Raw genomic sequence first — 21243 nt, 5'->3', positions numbered from 1 at the left:
CGGTGATGCAACCGGTCAGGATGCTCTCGATGGTGCAGCTGTATGACTTTTTGAGGATCTGGGGACCCATGCCAAATCTTTTCAGTCTCCTGAGGGGGAAAAGGCGTTGTCGTGCCCTCTTCATGACTTTCTTGGTGTGTTTGGACCATGATAGTTTGTTGGTGATGTGGACACCAAGGAACTTGAAACTCTCGACCCGCTCCACTACAGCCCCATCGATGTCGAATGGGGGCGTGTTCAGCCCTCCTTTTCCTGTAGTCCATGATCATCTCCTTTGTCTTGCTCACGTTGAGGGAGAGGTTGTTGTTCTAGCACCACACTGCCAGGTCTCTGACCTCCTCCCTTTAGGCTGTCTCGTCGTTATCGGTGATCAGGCCTACCACCGTTGTGTCATCAGCAAACTTAATGATGGTGTTGGAGTCGTGCTTGGCCACGCAGTCGTAGGTGAACAGGGAGTACAGTGTGTGTGTGTGTGTGTGTGTGTGTGTGTGTATGTGTGACATATACTTACTGTTGAGCAATTACAATGTCCAAAAGATGACATACACACAGACACAGACACACACACACTCTTCGCCCCTTCTCACACTAATCTTCCTCATTAACAAAAAATGTAAACAAGATGGGAGAACACATTGGGAGAGATCTTAGAGCATTCGTTGATATCCTTTGTCTGTGCTTATGGACTGCCCCCTTTAATTCAAACCACAGGTTTTCAATGGGGTTCATGTCCGGACACTGAAATGGCCATTGCAAAATGTTGATTTTGATGTGTGCTTGGCATTATTTCCTTGCTGGAAGATCCAGTTGCGGCCAAAGCAACCAGGTTTTTGGCTAAAATGTGCTGGTACCGGGGTAAGGTTCATGATGCCGTTGACCTTAACAATGGCCCTAGGACCAGTGGAAGCAAAATAGACGCATAACATCAAAGATCCACCACCATATTTCACAGTAGGTATTGGGTTCTTCTCTTCATATGTATATTTCTTTCGACGCAAAACCCACCACTGGTGTGTGTGGACAAAAAGCTATTTTCAAGTCATCCAACAAATCTAAACCCCTGGAGATGAATAAACTGCATTCTCACCTGGATTGGAACCTGTCTGTCCGGCTCTGTTTGAATGTGGCTCGATGGAAAAAAAGTTGTTCCACGCAGCCTAGGAGACAGCACTTGTATTAGTGTGTGCGTGTGTGTGTGCGTGCGTGCGTGTGTGTGTGTGAGTGAGTGAGTGAGTGTGTGTGTTTACCCTGAACTCACCGGGGCCATACTTGAGAACATAAGCAGGCATTTAGTTGTCAATGGCCCCACCATGTTTACCCACAGGGTTTCCAGTAAAAGTCCAGCCCTGTTCAAACATCTTTTTTTTTTTTTTTTTTTTTTACATTTATAAAAATAACAAAGAGACAGCAACACGGTCACATTCTCCTAACAACATCAAGAAGAGCAGACAGCAGCCTAATTTAAAGGTGACTTCTTAGAAACTCTTCTCAGAAACTCAGAAACAATGGGAAACTCAGCAACAAGCCCAAAGATGCCTGCATCAGCAGCAGTCTCACAGGTTTTCAACATCAATTCCTGGGATTTGGGAATTAACCATATTTTCCAGACATTCTTCAGCCCGAACGCCATGGATAATCTGAACAAGCAGTACAATTAACAAAAACTGGAAGTAGGCAGCTACGCACCAATCTGGACTAAGGGCCTAGTGACAATCCTAGGGGGACTCATCCGTATACCAAAGGCAGCAGGCTTCAGGGCTTTAGTCATATCTATAGTGATAGAGATAGTCACGGGTTCCATCAAGAACCTGATCCCAGAAGAGAACAGCACTGTTTGGAGGTTAAATGACGAGACAGAGTCATTGATGCGAGTAACCAGTCTTGTTCAGCACATTGCAATGCATCCGGGTATATCAAGCGCGCCGGTAAAAACACTGGTCTTGCAGTAATTAACATTTACCAACAGATGGCAAAAACGTGCCATCTTACACCCATAACATCTTCCCTTTTATAAAATAGGACAGGAGCTGTCAATTCACTAACAAAATAAACCTAGTAATAATATCCAACATGAACTGTTTAGGTTTTTTTCAGGTATAAAATAAACAACACATTTGGATATTCTTCACTTTTCCCATTTTTTTTATTTTTATTTTTATAATCTCTGTCAACAATCCATAATAGGAAATCTACAGATTAAGTATTTTAGGTGGCTCGGACAGCCGCCCACAGCGTGGAAAGACAGGGGGCTTTTCTGTGAGGACTGCGGGATCACGCACAGGCGTGTCACCTGACTGTCTGAGGGGAGTATTGATGGGCAAAGGAGCGGCCGCCATGTGATCCCCTGGCTCTTCGGCCAGTACCTCAGGCCCCACGTAACTTGCTGGGGTTCCGTCCTTTTGTCATGCGACCCCTATGACTATCAGGGTTCTGAATAGGTGCTGGCTCAGCAACTCGAAGGTCAACCCCGTTACGGCGGTACAGTGATCCATTCACTTCGTCCAAGTAGGAGCGTGGTGCAACTTTCTGCACACAGGATCCGAGTCTCCAGAGGCCCGTCCGGTCCCCTGGTAGTGGCTTCATCCGCACCACTTCACCCAACCTGAGCTCAGGTAAGTCCTTAATGTGTATAAGAAAAAGGGATACTGTTGACTCTTCATTGGAAGCTGTTTTTACCATACACTAGATGCATTCAGCCTTAATGTGCTGTAGATATACAGTGAGGGAAAAAAGTATTTGATCCCCTGCTGATTTTGTACGTTTGCCCACAGACAAAGAAATGATCAGTCTATCATTTTAATGGTAGGTTTATTTGAACAGTGATAGACAGAATAGCAAAAAAAATCCAGAAAAACTCATGTCATAAATGTTATAAATTGATTTGAGTTTTAATGAGGGAAATAAGTATTTGACCCCCTCTCAATCAGAAAGATTTCTGGCTCCCAGGTGTCTTTTATACAGGTAACGAGCTGAGATTAGGAGCACACTCTTAAAGGGAGTGCTCCTAATCTCAGCTTGTTACCTGTATAAAAGACACCTGTCCACAGAAGCAATCAATCAATCAGATTCCAAACTCTTCACCATGGCCAAGACCAAAGAGCTCTCCAAGGATGTCAGGGACAAGATTGTAGATCTACACAAGGCTGGAATGGGCTACAAGACCATCGCCAAGCAGCTTGGTGAGAAGGTGACAACAGTTGGTGTGATTATTCGCAAATGGAAGAAACACAAAATAACTGTCAATCTCCCTCGGCCTGGGGCTCCATGCAAGATCTCACCTCGTGGAGTTGCAATGATCATGAGAACGGTGAGGAATCAGCCCAGAACTACACGGGATGATCTTGTCAATGATCTCAAGGCAGCTGGGACCATAGTCACCAAGAAAACAATTGGTAACACACTACGCTGTGAAGGACTGAAATCCTGCAGCACCCGCAAGGTCCCCCTGCTCAAGAAAGCACATATACAGGCCCGTCTGAAGTTTGCCAATGAACATCTGAATAATTCAGAGGAGAACTGGGTGAAAGTGTTGTGGTCAGATGAGACCAAAATCGAGCTCTTTGGCATCAACTCAACTCGCCGTGTTTGGAAGAGGAGGAATGCTGCCTATGACCCCAAGAACACCATCCACACCGTCAAACATGGAGGTGGAAACATTATGCTTTGGGGGTGTTTTTCTGCTAAGGGGACAGGACAACTTCACCACATCAAAGGGACGATGGACGGGCCATGTACCGTCAAATCTTGAGTGAGAACCTCCTTCCCTCAGCCAGGGCATTGAAAATGAGTCGTGGATGGGTATTCCAGCATGACAATGACCCAAAACACACGGCCAACGCAACAAAGGAGTGGCTCAAGAAGAAGCACATTAATGGTCCTGGAGCTGTAGGTTCGAGTTGCACAAACGTCAGCCTCGAAACCTTAATGACTTGGAGAAGATCTGCAAAGAGGAGTGGGACAAAATCACTCCTGAGATGTGTGCAAACCTGGTGGCCAACTACAAGAAACGTCTGACCTCTGATTGCCAACAAGGGTTTGACCTTTTGTAAAGCCTGGTAAGGACCCTTCATGTGCTGATAGTTATAGGCCAATAGCACTGACCTCTAACTTGTGTAAACTGATGAAAAATATGATAATCAATAGATTGTCATATTTCCTGGAACATAGAGGTTTATTGAGTCAGTGTCAAAGTGGATTCCGTAAAGGTAGATCTAATTTGGATGCATTAGTAAAGGTGAGCAATGAAGTTGAAAAAACTCTGGTCATGAAAGAAGTAATGGCTACTGTCTTTTCTGACATTGAAAAGGCTTATGACAGTATGTAGAGAGAAGGCCTACTGATTAAATTGGAAAGACTTGGTATTGGTGGGAGATTATATAACTGGGTTTTGGCCTTATTTAATCGCTCTTTTCGAGTTAAAAAAGGACCCATTTTATCTGATGCCTATGGAGTTGACAATGGTATTCCTCAAGGCAGTGCTATCAGTCCTATTTTGTTCAACATTATGATTATCTATGTGTTTTTGAATGTAGGTAGGGGTATTGGGGCTTCCCTATATGCTGATGATGGAGTTATTTGGAAGAGGGGAAGGAATGTCTCTCGTGATCAAATCTATTCAACAAGCTATAGTGGATGTTGAAGGATGGTCGATTGACTGGGGATTTAAATTATTGGTGGCGAAGTCTTGTTGTATGTTCTTCTCAAGAAGAAAGTTGCTGATAATATACAGTTGTTTCTGTATGGACAGCCTATGGGGAGGTTTTCTAAGTACAAATATTTGGGTCTATGGTTCAATGAGCGATATACATGGAAAGATCATGTCATAAATGTTAAAACAAAGTGTAAGAAGGTGGTGAATCTTATGCGCTCGGTCTCTGGTTATGAATGGGGTGCTGACAGACAATCGTTGATGGATATTTATAGAGCTCTGATCAGGACGATAATTGATTACGGGTGTATAGTTTATGGAACAGCGGCAAAGACTTGGCTTCAGAAGCTGGACAGAATCCAGTATATAGCTTTAAGGATATGTATTGGTGCATTTAAATCAACATCTGTATGTACCTAACCAGTGGAGGCAGGTGAGATGCCTTTGGATATACGGCGTAAAAAATGGTCATTAGCTTATTGGGTTAGGTTGAAAGGCTGTGAGGTTGAGCATCCCACTGCTACTGTTCTAGATGACTGTAGGGACTATACTAGTAGACAAGGCAGCGGTTTTGGTTGGACAGTTGGAAAGCTTGCTGATGAGAGTGGTTTGAGGGAGTTGGAGGTCGGCCCTTCTGTGGTGATAGGGGATGTTGCTCCATGGTTACTCCCAGATCCTGTTAGAAGTTAGTAGGGCTCTTTTTAATTTTCTCAGAAGTACTGAGTTAGGTAGGAGGATTTAGAAATGTTGTAAACCGTGATTGACCACACACTCCAGCACAGTAGGTGGCGGCATGCACCTTTAACGTTGGTTTGCGGACCGCCATTATATCATAGAAGACTGCAATGGCTTCAAGTGATTCCTCTCATCAACACGAATTTGAAGATGGAGCTTTTCTTTTGCTACACGGTGACGTTCAACCGGAATATAGCGATGAGGATTCGAAACAAAGAATTGGATTTAACTAGAAGCTCAGCTACATGCCGATGCCAGCACCAAGACGACTATGATGTTTTGAGTGACCGTAAGTAGCTAGCTGAAGTTATAACAATACGTAGTGTAGCCACTGCCTGACTATCAGTTCAGTGGTACTTGGGAAAAGCTTCAGAGACAGTCACATAAAATGATAGGTCCACACTATTTATTTTTAAGCTCGAAAGAAGGCAACATAATACAAGTTTGGAGACGAGGGTCTGAAACAAGGTATCCCACCTGAGCCTGGACATCAGGATACATCTACCATGGAAGTCCAGGGGGGGTCGGTCTGTGTTTCTTTGATCTGACCGTTTCCTCCATGCACCCAACAGTATTCCTGCAGATAGTGTTCATTGTGCGGCAGAAGAGTCATCCCCGGTTTGCAGGGCAACACAATGACCTGGTCTATATGGCCCAGATCTCTCTGGAGAAGGTGAGACAGTCCAAGTCTGACCCAGGAGGGCAAGTGCAGAGTGCATGTTTCACTCAAATGCATTTCTCCCAAATACTTTAGTCATCAAATCTGCATTGAGTTCTTTCAACCCACAGAGTTAATTCCTCCTCCCACAGGCTTGGACTGGATTTGCTGTTGATTTTGAGACACTAGATGGCAGGCTACTCAACATCCCCATCATTGTGCAGTGCTTTTACTATTGACTTGGTTTAGTTTATGATTAGGCCAATAAGCCAAATTCACTGCATCGGCATCAGCTAACGTTACTACAGACTACAACTCTCCACCACCCTGATTGTTTTAAGACTGTTAAGCCAGATCTGCAATCACTTGTCATTTGTAAAACAAATCTTACAGGACAATTCTTACATGATTTATGACATTAAAAGGTATTCCTCACTAATGGTAATAAGGTTTCCCCCCAAAAAATCATCTTTAGCAAAAGAAAGTGCCAGTAAAGGTTGTGAATGCTGACAGTGCATGCCGTTCTGAGAAATGGAACTTCCCTGTGCTTCAGATTTTCAATCACTTGTCATGAGACCTAGCTAAAAGTTTCATTTCCCCATCCAACCCCACCCAGCTCCAAATACAGCAAAGTGGTGTCTGGAGAAGGCATGCCTGTCCCAGGGTCCTTCCCAGAGAGGAGACATCATCCAGTTTGACATGCTTTCCTCAGAAGCTCACCGCTGAGAAGAAACACCTGATCAACCAAGCCCTAGCTTTGTGAATAAACAGCCATAAAATTAAGCCTGATTTTAAACCGGATTGGAAATCTCCTTCCTTTGACCCCCACTTTTAGAATTGTTCCTTTCCAGCAGGTATATATATATATATATATATATATAAGATTCCTGTGAATAAGTTAGTAGCAAAAAAGACAGAAGTCATAATTACAAGTATACATTTTATTGTCAAAGGTTAAAGCACTTAAAAAAGACAATAGAAAGACAAGCTCTTCAGTCTCAGGAATATGCTTCAGTGAAAGGTGAGTGAAAAGTGGTTTAAAATGGAAACTACAAGGGCCACAAAATATAGTTAAATGGAATATGAGCAACACAGCATCACCATCCACTGCAGCCAATGGCCAGGTCTACAGAGGAGTGCCATAGTTTTGGCGGGCTGACATCATGGCACGTTTCAGCTGCTCATATGTAACAAACATCACCACGTTCCACGAGCCCAGTCGTAGAAAAGAGGGCATGAACCTGTAGGGAGAGAATTGAGACAACTCAGATCAAGGCAAAAGCTTCAATTAACCGGAGGGGGAGGAGGAAATAAACGACTGAACAAAAATTAAAACGCAACAATTTCAAGGATTTTACTGAGTTACAGTTCATACAAGGAAATCAGTCAATTGAAATAAATTCACTAGGCCCTAATCTATGGATTTCACATCACTGGGCAGGGGTCCACCCACTGGTCCCCGCAGCCGGACAACTTTCTCATGGCTTCTGGAGGGAAATACTGTTGGAATGCTCAACCGGTGTCGCTCATTCAGCCGACAGAAACTTTCAACCGGTTTTCCCCATTATGTAGCGAGTCGGAGTCTGAGTCTGAGTCTTCTCTTGTCTCTACTCCTCCCGTTACGGGGTCTGAGACGCCGAAGGCTCCCACCATTAGCTCTGACAAATTGAAAACCCTAGTCATTGGCGACTCCATTACCCGCAGTATTAGACTTAAAACGAATCACCCAGCGATCATACACTGTTTACCAGGGGGCAGGGCTACCGACGTTAAGGCTAATCTAAAGATGGTGCTGGCTAAAGCTAAAACTGGCGAGTGTAGAGAGTATAGAGATATTGTTATCCACGTCGGCACCAACGATGTTAGGATGAAACAGTCAGAGGTCACCAAGTGCAACATAGCTTCAGCGTGTAAATCAGCTAGAAAGATGTGTCGGCATCGAGTAATTGTCTCTGGCCCCCTCCCAGTTAGGGGGAGTGACGAGCTCTACAGCAGAGTCTCAGCACTCAATCGCTGGTTGAAAACTGTTTTCTGCCCCTCCCAAAAGATAGAATTTGTAGATAATTGGCCCTCTTTCTGGGACTCACCCACAAACAGGACCAAGCCTGACCTGCTGAGGAGTGACAGACTCCATCCTAGCTGGAGGGGTGCTCTCATCTTATCTACCAACATAGATAGGGCTCTAACTCCTCTAGCCCCACAGTGAAATAGGGTGCAGGCCAGGCAGCAGGCTGTTAGCCAACCTGCCAGCTTAGTGGAGTCTGCCAATAGCACAGTCAGTGTAGTCAGCTCAGCCATACCCATTGAGACTGTGTCTGTGCCTCGACCTAGGTTGGGCAAAACTAAACATGGCGGTGTTCGCCTTAGCAATCTTATTAGGATAAAGACCTCCTCCATTCCTGCCATTATTGAAAGAGATCGTGATACCTCACATCTCAAAATAGGGTTACTTGATGTTAGATCCCTCACTTCAAAGGCAGTCATAGTCAATGAACTAATCACTGATCATAATCTTGATGTGATTGGCCTGACTGAAACATGGCTTAAGCCTGATGAATTTGCTGTGTTAAATGAGGCCTCACCTCCTGGTTACACTAGTGACCATATTCCCCGTGCATCCCGCAAAGGCGGAGGTGTTGCTAACATTTACGATAGCAAATTTCAATTTACAAAAAAAAAAAAATGGCGTTTGTCTTTTGAGCTTCTAGTCATGAAATCTATGCAGCCTACTCAATCACTTTTTATAGCTACTGTTTACAGGCCTCCTGGGCCATATACAGCGTTCCTCTCTGAGTTTCCTGAATTCCTATCAGACCTTGTAGTCATAGCAGATCATATTCTAATTTTTGGTGATTTTAATATTCACATGGAGAAGTCCACAGACCCACTCCAAAAGTCTTTCGGAGCCATCATCGACTCAGTGGGTTTTGTCCAACATGTCTCTGGACCTACTCACTGCCACAGTCATACTCTGGACCTAGTTTTGTCCCATGGAATAAATGTTGTAGATCTTAATGTTTTTCCACAAAATCCTGGACTATCGGACCACCATTTTATTACGTTTGCAATCGCAACAAATAATCTGCTCAGACCCCAACCAAGGAGCATCAAAAGTCGTGCTATAAATTCTCAGACAACACAAAAATTCCTTGATGCCCTTCCAGACTCCTTCTGCCTACCCAAGGACGTCAGAGGACAAAAATCAGTTAACCACTTAACTGAGGAACTCAATTTAACCTTGCGCAATACCCTAGATGCAGTTGCACCCCTAAAAACGAAAAACATTTGTCATAAGAAACTAGCTCCCTGGTATACAAAAATTAATCCATGCATTTGTTACTTCTAGGTTAGACTACTGCAATGCTCTACTTTCCGGCTACCCGGATAAAGCACTAAATAAACTTCAGTTAGTGCTAAATACGGCTGCTAGAATCCTGACTAGAACCAAGAAATTTGATCATATTACTCCAGTGCTAGCTTCCCTACACTGGCTTCCTGTTAAGGCAAGGGCTGATTTCAAGGTTTTACTGTTAACCTATAAAGCGTTACATGGGCTTGCTCCTACCTATCTTTACGAGTTGGTCCTGCCGTACATACCAATACGTACGCTACGGTCACAAGACGCAGGCCTCCTAATTGTCCCTAGAATTTCTAAGCAAACAGCGGGAGGCAGGGCTTTCTCCTATAGATCTCCATTTTTATGGAACAGTCTGCCTACCCATGTGAGAGACGCAGACTCGGTCTCAACCTTTAAGTCTTTACTGAAGACTTATCTCTTCAGTAGGTCATATGATTGAGTGTAGTCTGGCCCAGGAGTGTGAAGGTGAACGGAAAGGCTCTGAAGCAACGAACAGCCCTTGCTGTCTCTGCCGGGCCGGTTCCCCTCTCTCCACTGGGGTTCTCTGCCTCTAACCCTGTTACAGGGGCTGAGTCACTGGCTTGCTGGTGCTCTTTCATGCCGTCCCTAGGAGGGGTGCGTCACTTGAGTGGGTTGAGTTACTGACGTGATCTTCCTGTCTGGGTTGGCGCCCCCTTGGTTTGTGCTGTGGTGGAGACCTCTGTGGGCTATACTCGGCCTTGTCTCAGGATTGTAAGTTGGTGGTTGAGGATATCCCTCTAGTGGTGCGGGGGCTGTGCTTTGGCAGAGTGGGTGGGGTTATATCCTTCCTGTTTGGCCCTGTCCGGGGTTTCTTCGGATGGGGCCACAGTGTCTCCGGACCGCTCCTGTCTCAGCCTCCAGTATTTATGCTGCAGTAGTTTATGTGTCGGGGGGCTGGGGTTAGTTGGTTATACCTGGAGTACTTCTCCTGTCTTATCCAGTGTCCTGTGTGAATTTAAGTATGCTCTCTCTAATTCTCTCGTTCTCTCTTCTCTCTGAGAACCTGAGCCCTAGGACCATACGTCAGGACTACCGGGCATGCTGACACCTTGCTGTCCCCAGTCCGCCTGGCCTTGCTGCTATTCCAGTTTCAACTGTTCTGCCTGCGGTTACGAAACCCCTACCTGTCCCAGACCTGCTGTTTTCAACTCTTAATGATCGGCTATGAAAAGCCAACTGAGATTTATTCCTGATTATTATTTGACCATGCTTGTCACTTATGAACATTTTTGAACATCTTGGTATGGTTCTGTTATAATCTCCACCCGGCACAGCCAGAAGAGGACTGGCCACCCCTCATAGCCTGGTTCCTCTCTAGGTTTCTTCCTAGGTTTTGGCCTTTCTAGGGAGTTTTTCCTAGCCACCGTGCTTCTACACCTGCATTACTAGCTGTTTGGGGTTTTAGGCTGGGTTTCTGTACAGCACTTCGAGATATTAGCTGATGTACGAAGGGCTATATAAAAAATAAAATTGAAAAATTGATCTGTGGCATTGTATTGTGTGACAAAACTGCACTTTTAAAGTGGCCTTTTATTTTCCCCAGCACAAGGTGCACCTGTGTAATGATCATGCTGTTTAATCTGCTTCTTGATATGCCACATGTCAGATGGATGGATTATCTTTGCAAATGAGAAATGCTCACTAATAGGGATGTAAGCAAATTTGTGCACAACATTTGAGAGAAATAAGCTTTTTGTGTGTATGGAACATTTGTGATTTTTTTTCAGCTCATGAAACCAACACTTAACATGTTGCGTTTTTGTTCAGCGTAATGACCAGGTTGTTAGACATGAATTTGAATGATACAAAGCAAGCAGCAACAGCTATATTCAAAGCACTGACCGATAAGGTGTACGAGCCCTGCAAAACAATCCATCTGGTGCAACCCAGTCCAGGAGACTCCAGGCAACTAAAACACTTATTCATAAGACATATGGCTTACCCTTTGTAGAAAGCAAGAGGTCCCTCCTTGGTCACCATGGCAAGAGCACAGTTGAGGGCGCTGCTGTACTGGCCGAGGGCAGAGTTCATATATCTCGTCTTCACAACATCCACAGGAGAGGCAATCACAGTGGTGCAGAATCCTGCACCGAATGCAGATGTGACGTGGCAGGGGAGGTCATCTGTAGGGCGAATGAAAAGGGTTAAGGAGAGGCATCACAATACCAGAGAGAAGTATGAGGGTTTAAATATGTGTCATGACAAAGGCTCACCAGTCAGGGGAGTGTTTTTAAGAAGTGCGTCCTTGATGAGGTCATATGTAACCAGCTCAGTGCAGTTCACGATAGCATTGCGGGCAATGTTTGGGCCAGTACCTGCAAGGTGGGGATGGAAACATTTGCAATACTGGCAGACCAAAACATTGGACAAAGGCACAAATGATCCATGTGATCAAGCAAACACCCACCTCTCCACAGACCACGCATGCCCTCTTCCTTGGCGATGGTCTTGTAGGCCTGCATGGTACCATGGTAACGCCGGTTTGGCCCAGAGGAACTAGCCTGTGCCTGGAAGCGGACCTTCACCACATCTGTGGGTTGGGCTAATGCGACTGCCATGGCTCCAGTGGTACAGCCCGCCAGCAGGCGACTGCCAATCCCTACATCTGGAGAGAGAAAGGGGCAGTTAAAACAGTGGGAGTTCCACTTTCAAGAGAATGAGTATCGTTTGAAAAGGGTCACGATGTTGGCATACAGTATGTGATGTGTAGCCTACTCACGGTCTGAGCCTTTGGTGTAGAATGACTTGACAGAGTCATAGAGGCCGATACGGACGGAGGCGAAGCTCATCTGCCTCTGGAGCCCTGCCACCAGCCCGTTGTAGAGGCTCCTGGCCCCCTCTGTACGCACAATGGTGGTGATGGTACCAAACACGCCCCGATACCGCACTGCTGTACCTTTCTCCTCTCCCTGGATCTGTGCGGAACAAAAGGGGCATAGCGAGACTTAACAGACACTGGGGAGGGAGCATGGGGAGGACGGGGGTCCAGGCACAAGTGTCCATGACGCTACATCCAGGGTCTGCAGATTCCAACGGCTTTACCATCACCTCCTGGGCCGCTTAGTTGGGGAAGGAAGTCGGGAGGAACAAAATTGAAGGAAATAGAAGGTGCAAGTCAGTTTTAATGTTGGCAAAAAACAAAAAAAAGGGTAAATACAATTAACCAGAAATGAAAGGGGACATTTTGGAGTCAGTGATGGATTTGGTGCCATTTTGTGGACCAACCAAGTTTCAGAATTTGGACCCATGGCCAGTAAAAATATTGATGCAGCAGTAATGTCAAGCATCCCTTTTAGTATGATGGCTCACCACATTTGACCAGTCAAATGAGCCCTTTCACATGTGATTTAATTTGAGAAATGATGACCAGTTCCAACCATCCTGGGTCCCCATCTGCTGAACAAAACCAGGTGGCAAATGCTTGGGTGATCCATTTCATGGCGCTACAATAGAGGACCCCACCAGTCCATTTCAACAAAGAACACATGATCCATAGGCTTACCTGTAGCCGGACTTTGGCTGTGTCCAAGGGAAAGGTGAATAGGTCAGCAATGCAGGCCGCTGTTCCAGCACCAATAAACTTCACAGCAGCGGTTGGGGGCACGTCAGCAGGTCTGAATCCAACCATTTTATCCAGATAAATGGTATGTGAAAATGTAAGAAGACTGATGAGGTGAAGACGAAGGGAACTCTGCCCAATTCTGAAAAGGGAGAGGGACAAATTAACAATTTTTCAAATAATTGGCAATATTCATAATTTCACTGACATGTTTCCATATCACAATTGTATGTTGGCACAACAATTCCAACTAGACCATGGTAGCCAGGGCCAGCTCTAGCCTTTTTGGGGCCATACGTGAGTTTTAAAGTTATTGTTCTGCAGTTCTACACATTTTACCATTGAGCAGAGATATTTTTGCAGTTTTAAATGAAATTTCCTGCAATTCTACACATTTTAGTCATTTAGCAGACGCTCTTATCCAGAGTGACTTACAGGCACAATTAGGGTTAAGTACCTTGCACAAGGGCATATCGACAGACTTTTCACCTAGTCAGGTCGGGGGTTCGAACCAGCGACCTTTTGGTTACTGGCCCAACACTCTTCACCCCTAGGCTACCTGACTTATGCCATGTTAATGATATCTGACTGAGAGTAACTAACTAAATCAAATGGGGGGGCCTGGAGGTCAGGGCCCCTGGGCAGAGTCGGTATTCAGCCATGATTACTACAAGTTTAGATAAATGGCTAGACTAACTTACCAATCAAACTTTTATTAGCTGAAATGGCTAATTGAGTGACCGACAAACCATGAGAAAACTGCTGATGCACAACCAAATTTCGAACTTGCATCTTGTGTATTCAACTATTCTAATGCTGGGCATACACTACACAATTTCACCACGAAGTTGCCATGTTTTGCCGATCAGGGTGAAATCCTATGAACTTGGGCTAGGATCAGTACGTCGGGACTCGCATAGTTTGAGCAGGTCAAGGACACACTAATGATGGCTGTTCCGTTCTCCAGACTCCTGTCGGATGTCCCTAAAATTCAGACATTTTGTTTGTGCGTCTTGTAGTTTAAGCAGGGCTACGACGCAGTTGGACAAGGACTACTGCCAATAGCCAATGAGCACTCAGCATGTGAGACCAAAACAATGATGGCTGAGAGGATAGCAACAAGCAGGTTGTCACTAGTTACCACAGCCACAAAGTCAAAATGGGCTATCATAAACATTTATTAATAATTAAAATGTCTTAATTTAAGGTTAGGGGTAGGCATTAGGTTAGCAGTGTAGGGAAAGGTTATGCTTAAAACCTGATTTTAAGAAGATAAATTGTAGAAATGGTGATGTTTCGCCATAATGACAGATTGGTGGAGCTTTTTACCTCCAAAGCAAGTGGAAATTGGAGGGGCTTAGTTCAAACTGTAGGCAAGCAGTTGTTTCAGGCCTCGCTCAGTGGTCTACTCAATTTGCGGAACTGCCATGAAACATCCCCATTGGCGGATCTGCCTGTTACCATGTCAGTAGCACACGACTAAGCAAATGACTCGAGTCAACAAAGGAAGAGCTGTACCCGGTTTACGCGATGCTGAATCAGATAGTGATTATTCAGCCAACACTGTGCATGCAGGGATACAATGTAGTGATCGTGAAAACAAAAGCATTAACTCCACAACTTCAAAATAACAGACAAGCCTGTTAATTTATATTAATGGTGAATTATAATTATATTAATGTTGAAGACATTTCAACTTACTATTTACTAAATAAAAATTAGGCTATGCATTATTACATCTAGAGATCAGGCGAAAAAGCTTTATCCAACTTTTCTTATAGATAATGTGGCCTACTTTACCTTTACTCAAGTGACCAAGGACGGTGATGGCAGAGATCAGGATTCTCTAAAGGCGTCCCTCTGGTCAAAATTACTTTCAATTATGATTTGGTTGCCTTGTTCTTCCATAGAAAAACGTTCAAAAACGATGTATCCAAAAAACATACTACAAATTCTGAAAAACAAGACAACAAAACAGGTCAATAAAACTCTGTAGCCTACACCAACCAGGATACAAGAAAAGAAAAACACGGTATCAAAGCATAGCCATTAACATCAATTTAACTTTGTACTACATTCTCCATAAGTAAACCAACATTTACAGACAGTAGGGCTATGAACATGTTAAAAGTTTACCGTGAATAAAATAGCGAAAAGTTAGATCAGGAAAAAACAAGGTAAAATCCTTTGTGTTGATGCCGCTGTAATGAACGTATAATCTTAAACCGTATAGTGAAACCTCGAGACGAGTTGGCAGAAAAAGAAAACTGCAGCTTTTTATACCACCATTAAAACCTGTCACGTCATGAGAAGGCAGCTGTGTTTGTTCTCAGCTGGTTGGCGGATTCGAGCTAAACTGGCCCTGCCCTGGGGTGTATTCACTAGGAACCAAACAGAACCAAACCGAAGCACGAAACGGGGAGGGACCTAACTGAATTTGTCGAATAGAAACTCTTGTTTTGTTGCAAAACGTTTTCCGTTTGGAGTAGACACTTTCCATTGCAACATTCAGTCAGGGCACTGGGCGATGTAAAACCAACTCGCCCATTGATTACACCAGCTGTTCTCAAATTCACCTAGCTGCTTGTTTGGCTCATTCAATAGCCTTCCACACCTCAACCAACCATACATGTCATGGTGGATTAACTGCATCGTATTGAATTAAATGTTACATTGATTAATATAAACCAGTAACAAACAGTGTGTGCTGTGCAGGTTCATATAGGCTGTGCAGGCAAAAAGGCAGGGTCTGTATTCTCAAAACCATAGGCTTTAACATCTATAACAACACAATTTCACATGCCATTTTATTGGCAGGATTGTTAATTGTTTTATTCCCTAGATCAAGATTAAAACTCATCAAACCTCCTTATCACTATTCTGACATTGTAACAACTGGATGAGACCAGATGACTCACCACTATCATCCTATTCCGACCTCCTGATTTAATCATATTCTTTGCTTCTCAAGCCAGTACTCTATCAACTTTTCAAGACATTTGACTCACATTGATATTAGATTTTCCCAAATGCTCTTACTTATGCTAAAGATATTGAGTACAGCGCAAAGACTGCAACATAACCTCGTCCCGAAGCTCAATTGCCACTGCAGCGAGAGAGCCGGCTGATGGACAAGATTAGGATCCCGTTATTTTAGCGCCCTACAACAGACTAGCGTCCTGTCAAGGGGGTGTACTTGTACATCTGAGGATGTCTCTTTTTTAACAACTAAACTAATTTGAGGTGTGGATGTAGGCCTATACTGTTTACTTCTAGTTCTGCTGAGTCATGATGATGATATACCAACAGAACCTACAGCACTTTAGAATAATAAAATCCACATGTGAAACTTCCAAATAGAGTTCTATGCTACGAGCTCCAAGGCTGTTGTGTAAGACCCGTGTTGTGTAAGACCCGGCACGGCAGACTCCCCTGCAGATGGAAACCCTTCGCTTCATGCCTTTCCCTTCCATATGTGCCCCTTCTTAAAATCATGTGTATGTTGTGTCAAAGGATTAGGCCCATCCATCAGGTTAACAGAGAGGTGGAGTTATGTGTTCTCATGCCAAAAGGTACAGGGGCAGCTGGCAATAAAAACTCTAGGAACTCCCAAATGATTCCAGTAAGTGTGGTTTTTTTTTCTTGACACTGAAGTGTTTAACGAGACACTTCAATGTTCCAGGGCAGAGGAGGGTGAAAGGGTAAAAGTTATTCTGTCTGAAGCAGTGTTGTAGTACTTGAGACCGGTCTCGAGACCACATATTGTCTCGGTCTTGTCTCGGTGTCAGATACATTTGTATGCGGTCTTCTTCCCGAGACCAGCGGAGTAAAAAACTCATAATTATCAGCTTCCATTCAGTCAGCGCATAAAACCACTTCGCCAGGCCAAATACACTGCTCAAAAAAATAAAGGGAACACTTAAACAACACAATGTAACTCCAAGTCAATCACACTTCTGTGAAATCAAACTGTCCACTTAGGAAGCAACACTGATTGACAATACATTTCACATGCTGTTGTGCAAATGGAATAGACAACAGGTGGAAATTATAGGCAATTAGCAAGACACCCCCAATAAAGAAGTGGTTCTGCAGGTGGTGATCACAGACCACTTCTCAGTTCCTATGCTTCCTGGCTGATGTTTTGGTCACTTTTGAATGCTGGCGGTGCTTTCACTCTAGTGGTAGCATGACACGGAGTCTACAACCCACACAAGTGGCTCAGGTAGTGCAGCTCTTCCAGGATGGCACATCAATGCGAGCTGTGGCAAGAAGGTTTGCTGTGTCTGTCAGCGTAGTGTCCAGAGCATGGAGGCGCTACCAGGAGACAGGCCAGTACATCAGGAGACGTGGAGGAGGCCGTAGGAGGGCAACAACCCAGCAGCAGGACCGCTACCTCCGCCTTTGTGCAAGGAGGAGCAGGAGGAGCACTGCCAGAGCCCTGCAAAATGACCTCCAGCAGGCCACAAATGTGCATGTGTCTGCTCAAACGTTCAGAAACAGACTCCATGAGGGTGGTATGAGGGCCCGACGTCCACAGGTGGGGGTTATGCTTACAGCCCAACACCGTGCAGGACATTTGGCATTTGCCAGAGAACACCAAGATTGGCAAATTCGCCACTGGCGCCCTGTGCTCTTCACAGATGAAAGCAGGTTCACACTGAGCACATGTGACAGACATGACAGTCTGGAGACGCCGTGGAGAACGTTCTGCTGCACATCCTCCAGCATGACCGGTTTGGCGGTGGATCAGTCATGGTGTGGGGTGGCATTTATTTGGGGGGCCGCACTGCCCTTCATGTGCTCGCCAGAGGTAGCCTGACTGACATTAGGTACCGAGATGAGATCCTCAGACCCCTTGTGAGACCATATGCTGGTGCGGTTGGCCCTGGGTTCCTCCTAATGCAAGACAATGCTAGACCTCATGTGGCTGGAGTGTGTCAGCAGTTCCTGCAAGAGGAAGGCATTGATGCTATGGACTGGTCCGCCCGTTCCGCAGACCTGAATCCAATTGAGCACATCTGGGACATCATGTCTCGCTCCATCCACCAACGCCACGTTGCACGACAGACTGTCCAGGAGTTGGCGGATGCTTTAGTCCAGGTCTGGGAGGAGATCCCTCAGGAGACCATCCGCCACCTCATCAGGAGCATGCCCAGGCGTTGTAGGGAGGTCATACAGGCACGTGGAGGCCACACACACTACTGAGCCTCATTTTGACTTGTTTTAAGGACGTTACATCAAAGTTGGATCAGCCTGTAGTGTGGTTTTCCACTTTAATTTTGAGGGTGACTCCAAATCCAGACCTCCATGGGTTGATACATTTGATTTCCATTGATAATTTTTGTGTGATTTTGTTGTCAGCACATTCAACTATGTAAAGAAAAAAGTATTTAATAAGATTATTTCATTCATTCAGATCTAGGATGTGTTGTTTAAGTGTTCCCTTTATTTTTTTGAGCAGTGTATATACACTCCTTTCTTGAAACATTAAGACAGTATCTTAAAAGCCTTTATATATGTTATAAACATTTTTGCGCAGTGGCGAACCTATAGGCCTTCAGTGTCTGACAGGTTCATGATTCTGAAAGGACAGAATCCGTAATACCAGCGCACTCATGTAGGAGAATGCACTTTTTGTAAAACACAAAGGGCCATTGGTGTAGTGAAGGCTATACGCAGGTATACGCCATCAGTGGCGATTCTAGCATGTAACTCTTGGTGGGGCAAACTATTTTTTTTATGCATGCCAGTAAAGCCACTACACAACACAACACTAAACAATACATTAATTACACTATAACGGTGACAAACGGTGCCTACAAACTGTTAGGGCCTACATAAAGCTGTCCCAACAGCAGAGCTTTCATTTCAGCACAATGGAGTGAAGCCTTACCACCGCTACACCTGGCTATCAGCGGAGCCTTGTCTGGCAGCAAAACAGTTCATTCAGCCTCATTTACTGCCTTTTTAAAAACCATAGCTGATATGGCTGACTTGCTTAAACAAATGTGGTTACTACTGACTACTTGTGGATTTGTGTAAGTCGATAAGAACCATGTTCTCCTTCAATAATAACAAACGCCAAAAATAGTTTTGACTTTTGAACCCATACAAACATTATTACATTTATGTTCAGTCAATTAATAATGTTCATTCTTATATCAATAACACTTAGCTCTAAGTATAAGCAAGTGCAAGAAAACGAGCTGTGACGAGGTAGGCTTATTCGTTCAGCACTTTCCAAATGGACACAGACAGAAATTCAAATAAATTCAGCAAGATGTTGAGGCCTTAACTTTACTCTTCTTTAAGTCACCACACACACACAGAGAGAGAGAGACGGTTAGCCTACCATTTTGAATTATTTTATTAGGCCTATGTGGTCTAAAAAGGAAGGAAAATACAATCATGAGGATCCACTTCTATATACAATATACTGAAACACAGACAGCACATTGCAAAACAACCCTCGCAATATCAACTGGAATTACATGGGTCTATTACTGAACTTTTTGTTGCAAACAAATATTTGAATGGGACGAGACTGTCACTGGCAAACATGGTTACAGACCCAACAACATTATATAGTATCTCCTCCTCGTCAAGAAAAGCACATGAGCTAATTATAATACACAAAGTAAGCTAAACAATGAAATCATTCCAACATTGCCTAAAATTGTCACGTTGTATACTGATAGAAGACAGGCGCAGGAATACGTAATAGTTTTTTTATTAATCAACCCAACATAAGGTACATCATAGAAAACGACGTGGACGAAGCCCAAAACAAACACGTATATATATATATAAACAGGGCTGTAACCCAAACAAAAGAGCGAGGTGTAAACCTCGGACGAGACCCGTTATAACAAGTGCACAATTACATTACAGTCATTTAGCAGACGCTCTTATCCAGCGCGACACATACTATGTACACATACTATATGTACACATACTAATCAGGGGGAATGGGAACGAGGTGTGCGTAATGAGACTGCTAGGCAAATCCCCGCCTTATCTTAGCTCATTGGTCACCATAGCAGCACCCACCCGTAGTCTGCGCTCCAGCAGGTATATCTCACTGGTCATTCCCAAAGCCAACACCTCCTTTGGCCGCCATTCCTTCCAGTTCTCTGCTGCCAATGACTGGAACGAATTGCAAAAATCTCTGAAGCTGGAGACTCTTATCTCCCTCAATAACTTTAAGCATCAGTTGTCAGAGCACCTTACCGATCACTGCACCTGTACACAGCCCATCTGAAATTAGCCCACCCAACTACCTCATCCCTATATTGTTATTTATTTTGCTCTTTTGCACCCCAGTATCTCTATTTGCACATAATCTCTTGCACATCTAGCATTCCAGTGTTAATACTATTGTAATTATTCTGCACTATAGCCTATTTATTGCCTTACCTCCATAACTTGCCACATTTGCACACACTGTATATATTTTTTCTGTTGTATTTTTGACTTTATGTTTTTTTACCCCATATGTAACTCTGTGTTGTTTTTATTGCACTGCTTTGCTTTATCTTGGCCAGGTCGCAGTTGTAAATGAGAACCTGTTCTCAACTGGTTTACCTGGTTAAATAAAGGTGAAATAAAAAATAAATAAAAAAAACAAGATAGTCCGGTGTTGGTGGTAATGAACGAGGTCAGTGACACCTAGAAGGCTAGTGACGTAGACCTCCGGAGCTGGTGAACGGAATGAGTAGCAGTACCAGGGGGATCCATGACAAAAATGATGAATAAGATAGACCTATAAAAATGTAGATGTACAAACTATGGCATAAGGGAACGATGAGCTGATTAGAGGCAATCCGTAATTTCGATTAAGACATTAATGAGCAAGCTAAAATGGACGTCGTCAATATAACTATTTGGTCGGCACTTTTGAAATGTACAGCGACAGAATTCAGAACATGGGTCGTTCTTACAGTATTCTCCCTGTACACCAAGTCAGAACCGTAGGATAAATAAAGGGGGCATATAAGCACATAATGAAAGCTCTTACAATATTCGATGATGACGTTTCTCTAAAACAGGCTATAGGCTACATGTGCACTACCAAGTCGGAACAGAAGGCTAAATTCTGAGGGGGAAAGGGACCAAATTATTAGGGTGAGGCACATGCCTCCTAACAGTTTACTACACAACATACACTTAGTATTACTTTCTTAGCTACAGTATACATATCTCCCCCCTGGCATATTACATAATTTATGCAGCAGCATACAATACATTTTTTGACTCACTGT

The 21243-nt window shown here is 44.1% G+C and overlaps 2 protein-coding genes across 2 annotated transcripts in view; one reads left to right on the top strand and one right to left on the bottom strand.

The window, feature by feature from the left end:
* Nucleotides 1–1429: 1429 nt before the first annotated feature.
* Nucleotides 1430–21243, top strand: part of LOC121579965 (protein phosphatase methylesterase 1) — a 73878-nt gene continuing 54064 nt past the window's right edge. Inside the window, exon 1 of the mRNA XM_041894991.2 lies at nt 1430–2612. The gene's annotated coding sequence lies outside the window, so the exon portion shown is untranslated. The remainder of the gene's footprint in view (nt 2613–21243) is intronic.
* Nucleotides 6968–15338, bottom strand: LOC121579967 (mitochondrial uncoupling protein 2). The gene is made up of 8 exons (XM_041894995.2): nt 15116–15338; nt 14780–14933; nt 12923–13121; nt 12140–12335; nt 11828–12025; nt 11634–11735; nt 11363–11543; nt 6968–7282 (listed from the first exon to the last, which is right to left on the bottom strand). The coding sequence occupies exons 3-8, from the start codon at nt 13046–13048 to the stop codon at nt 7168–7170; spliced, it is 918 nt and encodes a 305-aa protein (XP_041750929.1). The 5' UTR covers nt 13049–13121; nt 14780–14933; nt 15116–15338; the 3' UTR covers nt 6968–7167.

This window comes from Coregonus clupeaformis, chromosome 13 (genome assembly GCF_020615455.1).
Source record: "Coregonus clupeaformis isolate EN_2021a chromosome 13, ASM2061545v1, whole genome shotgun sequence".
Classification (NCBI taxonomy): Eukaryota; Metazoa; Chordata; class Actinopteri; order Salmoniformes; family Salmonidae; genus Coregonus; species Coregonus clupeaformis.
The sequence above is the reverse complement of the archived record's forward strand: the minus strand, read 5'-3'. Positions and strand labels throughout refer to the sequence as shown.

What these genes read in the sequence shown, in the direction of transcription:
- LOC121579967 (XM_041894995.2), bottom strand. Translation starts at nt 13,048, where the DNA reads ATGGTTGGATTCAGACCTGCTGACGTGCCCCCAACCGCTGCTGTGAAG. An exon ending in CATGCGTGGTCTGTGGAGAG is followed by an intron (nt 11,736 to 11,827) that starts GTGGGTGTTTGC and finishes CCCACCTTGCAG; the next exon opens with GTACTGGCCCAAACATTGCC. An exon ending in TAAAAACACTCCCCTGACTG is followed by an intron (nt 11,544 to 11,633) that starts GTGAGCCTTTGT and finishes TTCGCCCTACAG; the next exon opens with ATGACCTCCCCTGCCACGTC.